At 38.6% G+C, this 20,389-nt stretch overlaps 1 protein-coding gene across 6 annotated transcripts in view; it reads left to right on the top strand.

The window, feature by feature from the left end:
- The window catches only part of MFSD6 (major facilitator superfamily domain containing 6), a 48,103-nt gene that overhangs the window by 25,150 nt on the left and 2,564 nt on the right, over positions 1–20,389 (top strand). For all 6 annotated transcript variants that reach the window (XM_054830652.1, XM_054830654.1, XM_054830651.1 and 3 more), the window contains 5 exons: positions 2,943–4,539; positions 10,017–10,114; positions 15,675–15,836; positions 16,411–16,509; positions 18,670–18,950. In XM_054830652.1, coding sequence (XP_054686627.1) covers positions 2,996–4,539; positions 10,017–10,114; positions 15,675–15,836; positions 16,411–16,509; positions 18,670–18,950 — 2,184 coding nt within the window. In that variant the 5' untranslated portion in view covers positions 2,943–2,995. The remainder of the gene's footprint in view (positions 1–2,942; positions 4,540–10,016; positions 10,115–15,674; positions 15,837–16,410; positions 16,510–18,669; positions 18,951–20,389) is intronic.

Below are 20,389 nucleotides of genomic sequence, written 5' to 3'. Positions count from 1 at the left end.
AAAACCTGACTCCTAAACAAACTAGTGATCAAAACACTAAAGAATGCCATATGGCTCCTACCAGTCTTGATGCTGTTATATTTCTGTAGAGTATATTCTGTGTTATTAATAATATTCAATGAAACACTCTCAGGGTGGGAAAATATTTACTGAAATTATTATGAAATATACTTTTCATAGCATTCTTACCCAAGATGTCCTAGTCAAAATACTAGGAGTGGATCTTTTGGATTAATCCTTCCATGCAGTGGGTTAGAAAATGGATGCTGGGGCAGATACAAGTTATGGAGGGAGGAAGAAGATGCAGCAACTGAAGTGTTTAAAGATTAGCACTATAACAATTTTTAATATACCCACTATTCATACAACGTACAAAATCAAAGACCCATTCCAACAGAAAAAGGAAACTGAATTAAAAAAGATAAAATACTAGTTGCTCTAAAAGCCTTCGGTATAATTTATATGAAATCAGATGGTTCAGAGCTCATATATAGGTATAAGGATTATGGCTGCGTTGTTTAAATCAGGATCATTTTAATTTATACTTGCAAAGAAGTTGTCCTAATATCCAAGTGGTTAAAATGTGAGTTCTACCTTGTCATATCATGGGGACGGAGGATGAAATTTATTATTCAAAATTAAATGTTGTAAAGATCTGATACAGCTAGTAAGCAAGTTGCTGTAAATAGATGAGCATATACTGGTTTTGGCAGGACACAGGAACAACACTGAAACCTCGGTTACATCCTCTTGACATAAATGGGGCCCTGCACAAGTTCTGAAGTCTTTGTTGTCAAAGCAAGGCGAGGTATAAAGAAAATAAAAAGCACAGATGATGACTGATCTAATTTACTCATTAGAAGGACTTGTTTTATGGATATAGAAGCCAAAAATGAGCGGATACATGAGCAAAAAACCCCACAGTCCTTCCAACTTCCAGGTGGAAGTGGCTGACTGAACCAAAAATTGCAGGAGCTAACCAGACTGCAGCTGTTTTTTTGTTCATGTGGCTTTTGATGGTAGTAGGTAAGAGCAAGACAATGTGTTTTCACATTTGACTGTTCTAACTTAATTAGGACTTTTTCTAATCTTTTGACACTTGAAATACTTTTTTAAAATCTGATTGTCTCTGAAGAAACTGGAGAAAAAAGCAGTCTGTGCGTATGTGCTGGCATTGTTTTGATTAACTGCTGACCTTGAATACATGAATATTTAAGATTCCAGGATTTTTATGCAACCTTTTCTCTCTGACTGAAACCAGAGATCCTTGTAGATAGTATCCCACAGAAATTATATTTAAAAGTGAAAAACACACACAAACCTCATGGGTGTTTGGGATTTTAATGATGGTATTTTTAGATTTGTCTGTCACTGAACTGCGTAAGATGTAGATTATTTTAATGGACTGTTGTTTTTAGAAGTATCCGTGGCTTGTTCTGTTAGCTGTTATGCGTATGTTGGATCAGTAAGAAACAATTAATTTAACATACTTGTGAATATTAGTCTCTTTTCTGTTATTAGCCTTGCATCAGTTTGCAAATCTGTTGTCAGTATTTAAATAAATTCTGAATTATAATTAAATAATTTAAAGGCACTGGATATATCAATGCATGACTAATTTTAAGGGGGCGATACTGTGTGATTTCATTGGGGGGAAGAAAGCGCAGACCTGCAAAAAAATACTTCAAATTCTTTGAGAAGATATTACCAATCATAAATTGAATGCTCTTAGAGAAATTTCAGGTTCTTCTGGAATAAAATGTTCTTTTCAAATATTGGTCCTTCAAAAGGTTCCTGTGTGATAATAACACTAATGCAAACAGAAAAGGGATGACAAAACCAAAATATATTAAATGTTCAACTTTCTCATAATGAACATGAGCTAATCTTCCTAGGTTAAATTTACAGATATTAATATAGTGAGAATATATTGCTTAATATAATGGTTTTGAGCTGGTAGCCTGCTGGCAGAGCTCTTTTTTTATTCCTTGAAAGGAAAGCTTCTGTTAGCTAGCCTAGCTTATTAGAATGGTTTGTTGTTTTTAAATGTGAAAGCTGGTTGGTCAAATCAAAGTCTAGGTAGTGGTGAATTTATTTTTAAGTGTTGCTTATCAGTTTTGCAGTCTTTTACTTCTGCAAAGGATTAGCATGGGCAGCTGCTGTACAGTTACCTCCCAATCCACCTTTCTTCAATTTCAGAATTTGACTTGAAGAGATCATTGTAGGGCCTGTACTTATTTTCTGTCCCTGTGTTTCTTTGCTTCAAGGTCTGTGATGCCTTTGAGGTTGTTATCCTAATTTTGAGGGTCCCTTGTTTTAATCTTAAAGCCCCATCCCAATTTCCACCTCTCTTCCCATTCAGCCTAGAAGCTCCAGCTTTCCACTAATTTCTGCTGTGGTTGTGGAGTGCTTAGAAAATCATGTTTCAGGAGGAGATTGATGAACCTTTTGAAGGCCACCATGAGGCTTCAGATAATAATTTGTTTTGATAATTAAAAAAAAAAGGATATATATGTGGCTGCATTAGTTAATTACAAAATCATGGCTATCCTTTGGTATAGTAGGGAATACTGGAAATAAAGCAGCTAGCCTTGGGAAAAGAAAAGACAACTTGAAAGAAGAGACTTGTGAATGCTAGCACTTAATTGCCACAGTAATTTTGAATATATACATTATTCTCTGTCCTAAGCATGAAAGATGTTTTATTGCACAATATTAAAGCTGTTGTTGGGAGAACTTCACAGAATTGGTTGTAAAACACATTTTTATTGATGCCGCCATGTACCACTAGTCTAGACAAATGGCCTTCCCCACCCTGATATTGCATTTATTACTCAGGAATGTCACTTATAAAAAAGAACCTGTCTTTGTCCTTGATGACTGGCATTGCGGGTCTCTTCCCATGTGGGACCTTAACCATGTTATGTTTTATTTATTCGCAGGGTAGCCCTAGTTTCTTGAGAGTGCACCGGACATTGGATGCTTGTGGTAAACCATGGCAGCTGATGATAAGGTTGCCATTTTAACCGATGATGAAGAAGAACAGAAGAGAAAGTACGTGCTTGCTGATCCTTTCAATGGCATTTCCAAGGATCAAGACTTGCCACCCCAGAATGAATCCCCTTCGACGGAGACAACCACTGTCCCAGATGAAGAGCTAGATTGGTTAGAAAGGCACTGCGTCAAAATAAACAACGATCTTCTGATCTCAAAGGTCTTTTATTTTTTCTTCTATTCTGCATATGGCTCACTCTATCCCTTGCTGCCTGTGTACTACAAGCAGCTGGGTATGTCACCCAGTCAGAGTGGACTTCTGGTGGGCATCAGGTACTTTATTGAGTTTTGCAGTGCTCCCTTCTGGGGAGTGGTGGCAGATCGCTTCAAGAAAGGGAAGATCGTCCTCCTCTTTTCACTTTTGTGCTGGGTTTTATTTAACCTGGGGATTGGATTTGTTAGACCAGCCACTTTAAGATGCGTACCAAAGGGCCTTCCCCCAGCACATCCCACCAATGCAAGCAGCCTTTTAACTACAGTTTCGCAAAACGCCTCGATGTCTTCTCTGCTAACCACAGCGAGTACTGCATCCCCGAAGGTTCGTGGGAAGAGAGACCTGCTCACTTCCAGTCCAGTCACTTTGGAAACAACAGGGACAGCTAATCCTGAAATAACATTCCTGTTACCTACGCAGAGCAATGATGTGGAGATTGTCTTGGAAAACAGTACCCATTTTATGTTGAAAAACACCACCACTAGCCCAGTCTTGCCAGGGAACGTGACTCCAAGTACCACCCCAGCTGCCATCACCACAAAGCCGATGCCTTCTGACCAAGCTGTGCTCGTTTATGATCAACAAGAAGTAGAAGCCATCTTTCTACTCATTCTGCTGGTTGTCATAATAGGAGAATTTTTCAGTGCTTCCTCTGTTACTATTGTGGACACCGTAACCCTGCAGTACCTTGGCAAACACAGGGACCGGTATGGATTGCAGCGTATGTGGGGCTCTCTGGGCTGGGGACTGGCCATGCTCTCCGTGGGAATTGGCATTGACTATACCCATACAGAAGTTGGCATAGAAGGTCAAGGATGTAAAGCTCCCGAGTACAAGAACTACAGGATAGTTTTCATCGTTTTTGGTGTTCTTATGACAATGGCATTAATTGTGGCCACACAGTTTCGATTTCATTATGTGCACTTCAAGCAAGACGAAAATAAGAGAAAAGAGGTAGAAATCTCACAGGTAGACAGAAGTGCCTCCAACGAATCCTCCGATAACACTCCTACCAGTATGAGCCAGTCACAGTCTTTCAGTTTGTGGGACCTAATAAAACTGCTGTGTAGTATCCAGTACGGCTCAGTGCTCTTCGTGGCATGGTTCATGGGGTTTGGATATGGCTTTGTGTTCACTTTTCTTTACTGGCACTTGGAAGACCTGAATGGCACCACCACTCTCTTTGGAGTTTGTTCTGTGCTCAGTCACGTGTCTGAGCTGACTGCCTACTTCTTCAGCCACAAATTGATTGAATTGGTTGGTCATATCAGGTAAGATGTTAGCAATCACTAGAGAGCTATACAAAAGATGTTGAATTTCAGATTTAGTCTGGTGTTTCAAAGTGAAATTCAAGCTAATCCTTTTATTTTAAAATTCTGGGTCCTGCTCAGTTATGTAGCTTGCCTGATGGAGTTTATTATTATTATTTTAGGAGTTGAAAATGCTCTGAAATGCTTCCTTTGCATTTGAGTTGCATAGTACGTGCATTATGCCTGGCACCGTAATCTTTTGCAGACGATTTCAGAATACATCCTCGTTCACTGATGCAAAGCTCTGTTAGAGATCTTTACAAATCACCACCCACTCAAGGATTGTCTGTTTTGACATGTAAATACCATTAATTTTACAATTTATTTTTTTTCCTGTGAGTAGCAGCGTTCTGGAAACCTGCAGCTTTAGCCTGCTTCTCCTTGGGGGCAGCTCTTTGCCCCCACAGTAGCCTGGAAAGGCGTCACTTGCACGCTGCGAGGGGAGGAGGAGGAGGAGAGAAGCAGCGAGGTGAGCACCTCCTGTGCACATGCCCTTGTAATGATACTCTGGGTGTTGGCAGAATGAGGTTGCAGCCTGGTAGTGTCACATACCAGTTCCGTTCCCTGCTCTCTTCCTTTAGTTGCAGCTGCGTGTGGTAGCTACTGAAGTGAGATGGCTGTGCAGGGCTTCAGTAGTTTTTGCCTTGTGTAAGTGAAACATTCCTTCCAGCACGTTAGTGAACACTGTTTTCTTCTAAATTCACAATTGACTTAATTTCTGCATATTCTAAATTCCTTCACTCTTCTTTAAAAAAGCTCAGAGGAGGAAAGATAGGGGGGGAATCTGAGTTAATGAAATTTTAAAGGGTTTTTTAATATTTACTCAGGTACTGCGCAAGTGAGCACAGAGCTCTGTGCTGTTAGCATCATGTCTTTTCCAAATGCCCTGTTTATAATCATACAGTCATTGAGATGTAAATATTTTTTAAGCTGTCTGCTGTTCTTTTTGTGTATTCTGTTCTGTGGTTTTGCTCTTTGTTTTTTTGTTTTGCTTTTATTGGCATGAATTTTTTTGATTCATTTGACCTCTACTAAAAATGTTTGAGATACTTAGCATGGTAATTTGAGAGATTACCTAAAAGATGGGGTTTTTCTTCCTTTAAACTGAGGAGGATCTCTTTACTTTGAGTCAGTCTTTTAATGTCTGAATTTGACAATAATTAGTATGAGAAAATCTGACACCTTGCATGCAATGAATGGAGGAACGATTTGGTGATGGAGGAGCAGTGAGAACAGATCACAATCTTGATAGCTAAAGATAGCTTGGGTATGCTCTTTCAATGTACATTGTTACAATACAAAATTCAGGCCAAGACTTCAAATACAGAAAGAATGAAAAACAAAAGAATGGTAGGCTTGTGAATAAGATGAAACAGAAGGGGATAGGAATGTTGGCCAGTAAAAAGAAAGATTACGTACAGGATTAACTCCTCTTTTTTTTTTTTTCTTTGCACTGTTAAGCCTATGAAGCCAAGATTGGATCAAGATTCAGTTGTTAAAAGACTAGCTCCTATTTGTAATGGAACAACGTTCTTTATACCTACACCTGGGAAATGCACATTAGTCATATTTTAACATTATCTAATGCTTACTTGTATTTAGTCATCCCAGTTTACGAGCTGTCTCCTTCTTGCGGCCTGCCTTCTTGTACTTTTTGAACTCTGTATAATGCATGGTTTGTTCAAGAGGAGGCAAATTTTTTTTTTCTTAAAGAGGAATGTATAGGAGTTCATAGCTCATATTCTTTGATAGTTCTGTATATTTCTGCTGCCTTATACTACAGACATTCTTTCTCCCATTAATAAAAACCAATAGCCCCCAACTATATATCCTTCTTGGAACCATCTTAGCCAGAAGCATTGGGGATCTTTTTTTTACATGTTTGTTTGTTTTTAATAGGTCAAAATTCCTTGTTTACCATTTTGGCATAAAAGCAGTTATGTTTATGGAAATTCTGGTGTAAGGTCTTGTATGAAATAAGATAGAAGTACCTCTTAATCCACAGCTAGCTGTGAATATTTCACAGGGTATTGCACAGTTAGAGGGAAGGTGACTTGACATCTCTTTTTTGTAAGATGACTTCGGTGCTGAGGTGGTCTCACCTTCCGTTGACTTCTGTCAGTAATGTTCCTTTAAAAAAAACCCCACAAAACTAAAAAAGAGTATTTGCAGTCTTTCTTCTCGGTTGTTAGACTCCTCGATATAGGCGGTCTTTGTGCAGTGTTTATTTGAATGTTATCATTCAATCTTTCCTTCCTGTCCTAATTCTTTGAAGACAGGCATGAGTACCAGAATTGCATGTGCTGTCGCAGTACCAGGAAAAAATGCTCTTGGCTGTCCTTTGTAGAACTACAAGAAAACAGGCTTTACAGCCTTATCACATAGAAGCTCAGTTTTCTTTTTCTAGCCTTGTAAAGCTTTCCGTTTCTACCATTATATGTTGGCATATAAGATCCCTACAACATTTTGAAGCCTATTCTGTTTTCACAGGTTATTTTTAACTAATACTCAAATTATTGTCCAGGCATTTTAAGCATGATCATACTAAACACGTGCTGATTAAAATGCCTGATTTCTGACTTCCTTAGCTTTACTGTTCATGCGTGCATGCAGTGCATATGTGTATGTTAGACGTGCTGCTAGTGTTTCAGGTATTGTATATTAGCAGGTCACCAGATGAATCTGGACTAATGATAGTGATTGGTTCAGGTAGCAAGTATTCTGTGATTGTAGATTTACAAGGGGAGGGAATATTGCAGATGTTAGAAGGGTATTTTTTGCCTTGCCTCTGCCAGACACCTTCAGAGAGATGACAGAGTAGATTTTCGTTTATAATTAAAGAGTTAAAAAAGTGATCAGAAAGCCTGGTGAAGGCCACAGGTTCTTTGAGAGGATATTGCGATGGAAAAGCATGCAAAACTGGCTATCAAATATTTAGACACCATTGTTGAATAGTGTCCTGTGTGGAAGCACTCATAACTGCCATTGACTTTAGGAAGATGATGTTAAGCTCTGAAAATAACCTCCCACTTGAGGTTAAGCTTGAATGTGTTTATCTGACCATAATTCCAGCATGTGAGTTTTTATAGGAAGCAGAGACTGGTAGGCATGGTTGTAAACAGCTTAGTCTCCTTAGCATAAATAAGATTCAGTGCTTTAAATGTTTAACCTCTAAAGTGAATATGGTGTCTCTGTGGATACTGCATATAGGGTTCATAAGGAATATCTGTTTACGTTATCCATTTAGATCTGATAAAGAGCCTAAGTGATTATGAGAAATACATTTTTGAAAAGACTCTGTAAACACACAAAAGTTCTCATGTGGTGTACCCCTCCAAAAGGATAATTATAGAAATCTTCATAAACTGTAATTTACCTAAAACTGTACATACTCTAACAAATTAAAATGTAGAACCTGACTACATTGCTGCTCTTAAACTCTGAATCCAGTCTTTCTGCGAGCGCAACATGGTGGAGAAGCACAGGTAGCTGACTGTGTTAGTGGTGATGGAAAAACTATGAAGCAGGAGGCGACCTCTTCACATCTCTGGTCTGGCTGTGATGTGGAACAGCTGAGATGATAGGAAGATAGTTCTTGGTACACAGGCAAAGGTTTTGCTAGACAAAAATGAAATTAGGCTGGCAAGAACTGGTCCTAAACAGAGAGCTGGGTGCATCTGTACTGCTGATGAGGAAAAAGAAGCATATGGTATAGTATACTCTTTGTATCCCCAAGCATCACCCTGGGCTTTAGTAGTAGGGGGAGTGTAGAAAGGAGCCTTCAGACCTTGTATGTTTGCTTACCTTTTGTGGCAAATGTGTCCTAACACACTTCAGAAATGTGATTGTACATAAGAAGTACATTACGTTGTGGCTATGAAAGGAACAAAATTACTTGTTTGGAACAGAAGGCATCAATTAAATGGGGAGACGAAATTTATGACACATGGCGCAAAGAACAAGTTTGTTCTCTTTATTGTATAATACTGAACTTTTTCATGTCTTCCCGTGTTTTCTTCAATGAATGCTTGGGCTTCTGTTGCCTAACAGCAGCTTGAGCCAGCTGTTCATGGACCTTACATGTATCTGGAGGCTGCACAGCTTGGTCTGTTTGGGGGGGGGGGGGGACGGGGACGGGACTTGCTGCAAGCTTACCCAATTTGCTGAAAGTAAAATATATTGTCTTCTGTAAATCCATGTTGTTGTGAAACATACAGACCTGTCTTTATAATTTTGAATGTTTTTTTGATATCACTCATATGATGAAAAGTATGGTACTGGTATTTTAGCTGTCAACATGTATATTTGGAGACCTCAGACATTAACAAGATGCTGCATTATTAGGATTGAATCTCACTCTACGTTTTTCAGTGGCTATGTACCATTTAATTGCATCTCAGTGTGTTTTTGTAAAATAACTAACTAAAAAAGCAGCACAAATAATAACGAGCGCTTTCACAGTGCCTGTGCTTACACCTTAATTATCAATTGTATTTATTTCACATGTGCCAAACCAGGGGTCAACCAAGAAGCACTGTTTGGACAATACACAATCCTTGTCCCTGAAAAAAAATCTTTAAAGGTTGCAATAGCATCTTTTCTCAAGCTAAAAACATGTTTTGAATTAAGTATTCGTTTCCGAAGATCCATCTAAAAATAAGAGAAAGATAGCTAGATGAGTAAGCACCCCAGAGGTAAGCTATGCTAAGTCTGAAAACTGGAAGGTAAAAGTAATCGGGTTAAATGTGCAATGGGAAATGCAGTGCACAAATAGTCTTTGTGCTTCATTGTTTAAAAATTGTTAGAAGAGCTTTTTTCCTCTTCATTCTGAGATGCAGCATCTGCTGCTTTTCAACAGGATGGTTAAGTTTTATCCTGAGGCATGTTGTTATAAACCATATTGCTTCTGTGGGATGTGTTTTTAGAGTAGTTCTGAGCAGTTTGCAGATACTAGGACTATAAACTTATATTAATTGGGGTAGAATTAATTCATCTAATACAAACCTGCACCAGGCTTACATTAAAATGGAAGAATGAATCTCTGAATGATTAGAAAAGAAGATTGTTTGGAAGGCATGTTGAACGTGCTTAGAAATGGTGTCTCTGAAATACAGTCCTGTGTAGAGCGTGACATGGAACTACAGAGCTTAGTTGAAAGCTCAGTGGATTTGCTGTAGCTTTGCATTTTTTTTTCAATAGGATTTTGAAGAGACTCTTAAGTTTAGCCTTGGTTTGAATATGTGTTTGGAGTGGGCAAGAGGAGAGTTTATGTTGGGTGTAGGACTTAAAGAACATATTTCGTGCTGAGCACGTGCTTTAGACTGTCAAACTGTTTGTACACGTGCAAATGATTTCTGAAGCAGTAGGGCATATTATGGCTTACCAAAAAAAAGGAAAGTGCAAACTGTCCTGACTTCTCTTTTCCTTACTTTCTTTAGAGTGCTTTATATTGGTCTTGCCTGTAACACAGCTCGATATATTTACATCTCGTATCTGGAAAATGCCTGGACTGTTCTTCCGATGGAAGTACTTCAAGGTAAGACAGGGCAGTAATGCCCTTCTGGTATAAGATCAGGTGCTTACATTTATCTTGTTTTCAGGTGAACTGTGATTAAGTAAAAATCTGGTATTTCTCTATTTTTTTGACCACGTATATCCCAGAAGACTTAGGTTCATAAAACATCACTGTTTATCTTGGGAAATATTTGACGTCAAAAGGGTGGATTTACATTTGATTGTGCAGAGTTCTCTGTTTACTCAAACAGAACCTATGAGACCAACACACCCTTTAACTAAACAAAGAGACAGAAGCATGAGCTGGGTACACACCTATTGCAGATCCTGTTTAGTGGTAAATGTGAACTTCATTAAATGTGAAAGGTCACAGTTCTTGAAAGGATGCCGTAATAAAATAAGAAAAAAAGAACGTAGTCTGGGTCATTCTGTCTCTGTTAAAAGATTTTGTAGTTTTTGAGTGGTGTTATTCAATCAATAACTTCAGACTATAGAGTTTTTTTAGTAGAGAGGAATTTCTTTTAATAGCTTTGTCTATGCTAATAGTGCTTCTTTAAGATTCTTGCCCTTTAATTTAATTAGAAGGACAGAGGTGTGGTCTACAAAAAGCAATTTGAGCCCCATTTTCAAGTTGTGTTGTCAAAAAAGTCTGTAAGACCTTCATTGCAATGTTAAAATAGAAATTGTTCTAACTTAGATTTTATGACAGTTTTTCATGTCTTTGTAGAGGGTACCACTTCTCAAAACCAGGAAAAATCTAAATTCTTGTACTTTCAGTTTCTTCAGGATTTGAAGTATTTGGATTAGTAAACTTGCAAGAGAATGGTTAATTTAAATGCAGAAAATTTTCTCCCTGCCACTAAAAATAATTGTACTATCTTTGTTAAAGCCAGTATTTTGACTTTATACAGTACTACTTAGAAAATTTTCCACAGATTTCACTAGACATTTTATTCTTCTATGTGCAAGCATAATTTGAATTTGCATTAACTTTTTCTACTATATTTACAGAAACCTTTGTAAGGTAGATTTTAACTTGAGTTATAAAATGCCACTGGAGAGCACTGTGTAGATTTCTACGTACACGCAGAAAGAAATCTGTTTGTGTCCTGGCTCCTTCCCTCCCTGCTAACAAAAACAGTTTATTGTATTAAAACTGCCACAACACCAAGCTTCTGAACTTTGTTATTAAAAAACCCTGAACCCTAGCTATTGAATTGATACTTCATTGTTCACACCCCATGTTAAAACGTGAAAATGACACAAAGAACCTGAAGAATGCATATGTGTTACATACTCTTGCCTGCTTAAACACCTAGGGGGAACAAATGATGAATACAAAGCTTTGGATATTACCTTTTAGGTAATGCTGTTTTAAAGACACTCCAACTCAAAATATAGGACAAAAACCTTGTGTCTCAACATTACAGCCCTAAGTTTATGCCTGGAAGCATCCTATAGTCATGACTGAGAAAGAAGTTTGTTTTACTTTGAATCTTGTTTTTATTCTGCTGAAACTTCAGTATGAATTGCTTACTATGTAGGGTTGCTTTTATAGCAGAGCTGTGGGGAGGGGGTTGTGTGGTATGATCTTGAGTAATTGAGATTTAAAGAAAAAACTAAGGGACCTGCAAAATAATACTTTCTCATAAATTTATCTGCCAGACTTTCTCTATATCTAGCCACTGCTGAATCATGTACACTTGGGTTAATCTTGCTATTTTCAGTTATTTATAGTCAGCAAATGAGAAAGTTAAAAACAAACCAAACACACATACTGCCTCTCCCCCCAAAAGTGGCTTCGTGTTATACGTGCACTGTTCAGCCTACATCTAACACGGTTTATTAGTGTCCATGAAGTCCATAGGTACTACACTGTAGGTGTGTCTAAGTATGGCCACTACATTTGTAATGTCCCAGTAATCTCATTCAGTGTTGCTGAATGGGAGATCAAATTTATCTTTTTAGAAGTACTATTGACTGGTTGTTTGTTTTCCCTTTATTCTTTTCCCCTCCTCACTCTTACCAGTTTTAATCTCTGCTTGATTCATTCTTTCCTTTTGTAGCAGTTACCAAATCCTCTTTCTTTGGGTTCTGCTTTCCTTCCTACATATCCACTGAATCTGTCAGTAGGGATAAGAGGTGACGCCTTAATTCAATTCGGTGAGGTGGAAGCTCTTATTTTTCCTAAGTGAGGTTGTTGATGGAAGTAAGAGTTGTAGCTGCTTTGCATATGTAAGGATTAGAAGTATTGAAAAACAAAAAAAGTAGATTATGCAGAACATGCGGGTGCCATGTGGGCCACGTGACTGCATCAAATTGTTAAGTCTTTTAAGTCCCTTGGTGAAGTCCTGGTTATCATTGTACATAACTCTTTTTCCAGGAAGCTGTCAAATTCTGTGTAAATTCCAGTTCCATCAGCTGGAGGGGTTTTAAGGTCAACAACAGTTTCAGTTGACTTTTGTAAAGAATTTATTTTTCTTTTGAGTCTGTTTCTGCAATACAAGAAGGATTATCCCCATGTGCTGTGCCGAAGGGCAAGGAGAGATTTCTGGAAGATGACTCTGCAAACTGCATCTTTTGATTGTAACAAGAACCATTCTGTGTTTCAGTTGCTGTCAGTGTAACTGGGATGAGGAGGGCTCTTTAAGTGCATTGCACTCTTAAAGGAGTAAATGAGGAGAGTTAAACTTACTTCTTAATTTAGAGTTTTGACTCTGTCTGCTGTACTGACCTGCAGCGTATGACATCAAGAGCTTAGGCTGAATCTTTAATAACTGAAAATGTCAAGACATCCTGGTAGGCAAGTACGTATAGTGTGTGTATATATGTCATCAGTCTGCGAGCAGGCAAGCAATCTTGTTCATTTCTCACTTAACAGATTAAGGTTTAATATGCTAGGTAGCTGCAATTTATATTGTTCCAAAGCAACGGTCCAAATTCTCTGGTAGCAGCTAAGCTAGCTCACCAATTTGCATAACAGGAATTTTCTAAAGTGCAAAACTGTATTCATAGCCTGAATATTAGCAATTTTCACTTGGCAGTTATCCAACAAACTCCAAAAAAGTACACTTCTAAGAAGCGACTCTTACTGATGCTTCATCAACACAGTTATGTCTAGAGAGCAAAATGCTTGTGACTTTGGCAATAATTAGGGTATATATCTCTTGAAATAAATTTGGCTTCCCAAATCTTAAACTCTTGGTTTATATGTAAATTATTCTAAGTTTGCTAAACATTATTATTCTAAGCATAACACTATGGTTGTTACACTTGTTGGAACTACAGTCCAGAGCGTGAAATGGTCATTAGTGGTTTTAGCAAATAATGTCACAATATATTGTGAACAACTTCTTTTAAAATAATTGTGATTAGCAGTAATCCAGACCAGAATTCTTATAAAAGTTGTTGTAAAAACTGTTCCGACAGTCACTGTTGTATAAATAATTATAATAAAAATCACATTGGTAATGTATACATACTGGGGGAAAAACAATAAAAAGAAAAAAAAAAAGCCTATACTTTTAAAGGCAAGTGAAATAAGCTGGTTTAAAGGTATGGATTTGTTTTCAGAGGAACTGGGAACACTATGTTCTGTGTGGATCGTCTAGTAAAGGTGAAAAAATCCAAGAACCTGTTGGTTAAGTTGGGCCTTTTGTTTTCAAACACACACAGTGGTATTGTGCTTCATGGTTCAAATAACTTCTGATGTGTTTTTGATTTGCCTGGCTTTAATACTTGACTTACTCTTTAAGAGCTGATAAAACTGAATGTTTTACATTAATTGTTATCCTTTCTAAAATAAAAACACATTATCTGTATTAGATTGGTTTTGCTTTGTTTTGGGGATAGTTTTGTTTACCATTTGGTTGACGTTTCCAATGCATATGTGAGTCTGTGTTAAAAAAGCGCAGATACTCAGTGAGTTTTAAAACTCTGAGCTTTTTGGATGGAAAATATGTGAGTTTTAAAGCTTTAAATTGTAAATGCTAAGGTAAAATACACTCGTCCTAATGTAAGGTTTTTATTTTTCAACAAGTTGATGTACTGTTACCAAAACCAGCTCTGCAGCGTATAAAGGTGGCATTTACAAACCCAAAGCTTGAGAAATTTTTATTTAGATTTGGAATGACGATGAACTCTACAGCCTTGTGGACATCTTAACTTGTGTATACCTGAACTGTATCAATTCCATACAGTACTATTAATCATTTTACAACTAGGCAAAATCCAAGTTATTCTGTGAGCATGTTACAAAATCATGTGTTTTCTTGCTCTTATGCATCCTCAGCCTAAATGCCTAAGATAATTGAGTGTCCAACTGTTCATTAGTAAGTCAAGTGTAGAGGACAGAAACATGTTGACTGAATCATCAGTTATGCCAGCATTTTTTTAAAACCGAGGCATACTGCTTAGGCATTGGTAAGCTGTGATGACTATTTTTAATACTACTCAAATAAGAAAAAAATATTCCCACTCAGTCTGAGGGTGGCAAAATAGTTCAGGTTTATTTAATGTGTGATGAGCTACAAAACTGTTTTGTTTTTTCAGCTTCTCCACACCCCTGCCTTTTCCTGTCCTGCTCTTTCCCCACTCCACGAAAACCCCACCAAGCAGGTGCTGAAAGGCGAGGGCTCCACCTGCAGCCTGTTCCTGCATGCCCGTGGTCACCCACTGCCTTTCCCTTAGCTGTCCTCCTCCTGCGGTAGGAAAAACGGTTCATAACCGAGAACCTTGTAGGCACGTGCCAGAAAAAGACTTCCAGAGTCTATGCTGGGGACCTGGGGCTGTGTTGGATTCGTGGCGGCTGCTCATAGCAGTGAGGAGCTCTGCTGCGCTCAGTTCCCAGAGCGGGTGAAATGCGAGGCGGCGGCGTGCGGCAGCCGCCTACGCAGGATGCGGTTGTAGCAGGAGGAAGGGCGTGCTGACTCTGCCTCTGAGCAGCAGGTGTGAAAATCGGCATCTTTGGCCTACCCCGAGGAGCTGACCTGCTTTTCCCATCCAGACCGTTCAGTGCTAAATGGAGAGCGTGTTGATGTTTGAGTTCAGAAAAAGTTTGTTTGGGGGTTAGTTTTGGGGGGAGTGAGAAAGGCAGGAGGGAATTAATTCTTGCTTCTGAAATGACATGGATATCTCTGATGTTGTTTGGCTTATATGACCTTTACACTGCCTTCATTGTGGCAGTAAGGAGGCTGCTGAGAGGCATCAATGCCTTAATTGCCTGCAGCCTAGCTTATGAAATCAGGAACATCTTTCAAAGGGATGAGGAATCTAGCAGAGAGACTTTTAAGGAGCTTTATTTACTCTTCCTAGGGACTGCATCTCGAGAAAAGAAGTGAGGTCATCTTAGAGGGAGAAAGAGCTATTGACAGACTCTGCAGAAGAAGGAGTAGTCCTGTCTCCCTGTGGCTTGGTTGCCAGTATCATGTTACCAAAAGCTGATTTGTATTTCACAGGCATTTGTCAGTGAAGGAGTTTTGTCGGTTTTCCCCAGTGCATGCTCCAAGTGATGAGCGCAGTTGCTCTGATGTTGTGTTAGTACGCTCTGGATCCATACTCTTCACAATGTTTCATCTTTCTAGGTGTCACGCATGCGGCTATATGGGCAGCTTGTATTTCGTACCTTAGCGCAGCAGTGCCTCCGGAGCTGAGGACGTCAGCCCAGGGAATCCTGCAAGGTCTCCACTTGGGTCTGGGCAGAGGATGCGGGGCTATGGTTGGAGGGGTATTGGTCAATTACTTTGGTAAGCAAAAATTGTATCAAATTTTATTTATTGATGTTCTGATTTTACTGAACTACCAGCTTGAAACTTATTTATGCTTAAGGTATTGTTATGTTTTAGAGAGTAATACACTTTGTATAAATCATGGAATCCCAGAACTGCTCAGGCTGGGAGGGACCTCAGTAGATCCCTAGTCCAGGCACCTGATCAAAGGAAAGTCAGCACTGAATTCAGACCGGATTGCTTATGGTTTTGTCCTGTCAGTGTTACAGATTGATTAAATATGTTATGCCTAGATATTTTTAGTATCGTGTGAGCAAATCTCCAACCTGATCCTTAGGTGAGATGAATGAATCCTCTGTGGGAGAATAGGTTGATACTATGCAGCCTCTTGAACAAATGAGAATCTAATAACTTGGTTAAAAATCCTTTGCAAAGCCTGCTGAAGACATGTTGGGGGAGGAAAATGTAATGAAACGAGCTAATAAGAGTCTACACAGGACGATACATACCCAAGGAGTGCATAATGCTGATTCATCTTGTATTACTTTTATTAAGTAGATTCTCAATTTAAAAAAAAAAAATCTCCTTACAGGTCCTGCTGCCACATTCAGAGGAATAGGGATGGCTTGTTTAGTGATTCTTCTTCTATTTGCGCTGATCCAGTGGCTGATGGTTCCTGATGAAGAAGAAGGTAAATATTCATGTCACTGAGACACTACAGAATTAGAGCTAGTGAAAAGAGCTATCTCTGAAGCTGCTCCCTGCAGCTTTAATTTTGTGTGTTTAGTGACTTGACTCAGATTTTGACAAAACATTTTGTTTTCAAGTGCAAAGTTTTTTCTTGAGCAATGATAGAAATTGATGCTCCAGCTGTAAGAAGGGCAGCATTGAGTTCTGGGATGTTGATAGGAGGAAAGCATAATGTATTTTACTACCTGTATGTTTTGTCAGTTCTGGGAATCCTTTAGGTTAGTCTTAACAACTATAGTGAGTCATTTCAGTTGCATTAGTTCTTTAAGGTCACCTTGACCACTGCATGCTCTCATATTCTACCAGTCCAAGCCACCTCTTCCAGAAATTGTAGAGATGGCTTCAGAGGACACAGACTTTTATAACTGCCTCAGTTCTGTTCTGGCACCTGAGAAATCTCCCTTCAGCTGGAACTCGAACTTTTTCATCTCCACCTTTATTATTATAAAGGCTAACCAGAAATTAAATACTTAGTGCAAAGTTAAGGATTTAGCATAAATCTATTTCTTACAAAGACAATAAAACTGTGGCAAATTCTGAAAAGTCATGAATTTTTGAGCTGCCTTTTACCTGACTGTTACTTTCCAATAGGACCTTTGAGTATGAAATGAAAGTTGTTTTTTTGTTAGCTGGAATATTAAATAAATTGTCCTTGACTAGTTATCAAGTTGCCTGTACTGAAGTGTTCAAATATTTATTTTGCTAGTATTTTCTTCACCTCCGTTCAAATGATAACGGCAAAAAAATGGAAAGGTGAAAAGGGTATTTGCTGCATCAGTTTCCCATCAACTTTTGGTTAATTACATGTGAACCTACAAAAGAATAGTTTGTTCTTAGTGACCTTACTCTGTGTAGTTTGTTTCAGTCTTTGGTTTTCATTTTAATACACACTGCCCATCTTAAGAGTTTGTAACTTAATTTTAAGCATGGCAGTAATTAGGTTGCTTTCACCAAGACCAGTTGGATGAGTAAAACTAAGCATGTGGTCAAGTGTGTGCAGGATTAGTCTCTTCATTTCTTCACTACTACGGAACATCCAGCCATTGCTTAAAATATCCAGTACTATCTAAGAGTCTGTAAACAAAATATGATTTTATAATTTTGAAACAGTGATCTTTTTAATCAGTAAAATATTTCTACTCAGAAAAAATATTTTCCTAAAATTTACAGAATGTGTTATTTACAGACTTGTAGAGAACATACAGCTATTACTTAAAATATCCAACAGTTTCTAACAATCTGTTTAATTACTTTTCGTATGTAAATACTGTGGCTCTTCAAGATTGTAAGGCACATTGTGTTGGGTCATGACAGTCATTTTATGGGTGACATTTCAAGACAGTTGTGAAAATTATTTCAGATTATCGGAAGACCTTAGATGTAAAGGTCTGTTAGGAAGATTTCTTCCTTTACCTGAAACTCTGTGACAGACTATTTTGTCTCCTCCAGTGTTCTCACTAACCTTGTTCTTTTCTCATTAACTGCATAACTCCATAGAAACTATAGAGGGATGGTTTGTTTCTTAAATAAAGCAGTGAAAATGTAGAACAACTTCTTTAAGTCATATTGGTAGATTTAGGAATTTTAAGATCAGAAGTAGCTGTTCTGATGGAGTAGGCCGTGGGACTTCACGGAATGGTTCCTGTTTGAAGCCAGTGCGTAGTTAGGAGTACAAGTTAGTTCTAAGATGCGGGCTTTGTGCAGGGAAAGAAATTTGCTCCACGTCTAAAAGATTTCAATTAGCTTATAACATGAAAATGACTTCTTTTAGATTTCCATGTAACACGAAAACACATATTTCTAAGAGCTAGCTGGGAACAAATGGACCGTTTCATCCTTATTACCCCCTCCTGACTATGCAGCCATCTAACCTACCTCGCCGCAGTTGCAGAACAGCCTTGCTTGTAAGGACAACATCCACCTTGTGTTTCCCTGACTACGTTGTGGCGTGTCTCGCTCCTGGCTGTTTGTGCCAGCATTCTGCTTTCAGTACAGTGACAACCGTACTATGAAAGCAAGAAACACTTAGTGCTCATTGTCTGCTTTGCGTTTTTTGAAGCTTGTTGGCTTTTGCCAGTGATTATTTTGTTTTAAACTTCAGAAAAGACAATGCTGGCGGAAAGGATCCCAGTGCCTTCCAGTCCTGTTCCCATAGCAACTATAGACCTTGTACAACAGCAATCAGAAGATATCATGCCTCGGACTGAGCCCAGACTCCCTCTAAAGAAAACTAAACACCAAGAAGAGCAAGAGGATGTGAACAAGCCTGCCTGGGGCATCAGCTCTTCTCCTTGGGTCACCTTAGCTTATGCTGTCTGCCAGATAAAAGAGATGGTTAAACTATCCAAAACCAATCCAGCTCCTGAGAATCAGCCTTTGCAGGTAATCTTCTAATGTACAGGAAGTTCTTACGTGTTGCATGCTTGAAAACCTTTATAGCTGTGTAAATCTGTTAGTACCTGGCAGGTATTCTCTGTCAGCTTGCAATAAATTCAGAGTTGTGAAATGCTAGTTGAAATACTGCATGAAATAAGAGTTGTTTTCTATGTATAGTACAGCAGGAATAACTATTTTTGCAAGTATTATCTTCTTGAAGATGGGCGGAGAGGGAGAGACTTAGAAGTATTTTACAGGCTTGGCTATATTTGAATTCCCTTTAAGTTTACATTTGTTTTCATATTAATTGGAATCTGCGGGTTATGCATTTTGCAAAATTTACAAGATGATAATTGAACATGAAGATGCACAGCTGCTTAACAGAGTGTAAAGTGATTTTTTTATTTAGTTTTGCTTCCTTGGGTGATGCTGTCAAACATCTACATTGTTGCAGAAATAGGTGTTCCAGACAACTACTGATGGGATACAGAGCCTTCTGTTCAAATAAAGTTCATCTCTTTTTTTGTCTAGAGTTACACCAGATGAGAGCCATTCATTTCGTGACTTAAAATGCCGGGTTGCTGGTGCTTACCTTACACCATTTCCCTTCTGTCCAGTCTGCCTCCAAAATACCTTTTAATACTTTCAGTGTCATCAATGACGAAGCATACTGCTTAAGCAAAGTAGGGAAATGCTGTCAATGCAAGTTTTGGAACAGCATGGTTAATGTTCAAACCACTGTGTTTACCTGTCTGGAAGGAGTGGGTGAGGTTCCTTCTTATGCAGCGGGTAGGCGTAAACACAGAAATGCTTTTTCCACAACTGCTGTCTTTAGAAATGGGTAATTTGGGATATGAGTGTGAATCAGCAGAGCAGAGTGTGTAGGCATTTCACCTGGTCAGTGATCTCCTGCCTTTCTTATTTGTCTTTATTCTTGAAAATATATTTATAGGCATGTCTGCTTTAGGTTGGTTGCATTTTTGTTTGGTTTTGAACTTCTCTGAGTCAAAGAACATGTTTTTTATAGCGACACTGAAGATATCACTGGGTCTCTGACATCAAAGGAATTTTTCCAGACAAACCACTCTATTTCCCATTGGTGAATGTCCTTAGGGTCTTGGTTAGTATAAGCTGTCCCCATTTAAAAAGAGAAATCCGAGAAAAGCAGTTGAACAGAACTTACACAGTGAACGTGACATGAAAACGTTTTGCAGTTGTGTGGTGTCCAAGAGGGACTTGTCCAGCTCTGCTGGACACCACCCAGCCGCTTCACTGAGAATCGTGAAGAGGCCAGGAAGGCTTTTGTGCCTCTTGGCATCTTCTTTCCTTCCTGTAAAAATACCTTGCTGATACAAAAGTAGTTCTTGTTGTCTGAGCAGTATCTTGGGGAGGGAGGGAACTATTGAGGAAAGCTATATTTAAGGAGCATGAAAAAATTCTATGGA

This window comes from Grus americana, chromosome 6 (genome assembly GCF_028858705.1).
Source record: "Grus americana isolate bGruAme1 chromosome 6, bGruAme1.mat, whole genome shotgun sequence".
Lineage (NCBI taxonomy): Eukaryota > Metazoa > Chordata > Aves > Gruiformes > Gruidae > Grus > Grus americana.
Note: the sequence above shows the minus strand (reverse complement) of the source record. Positions and strands in the feature narration are given on the sequence as shown.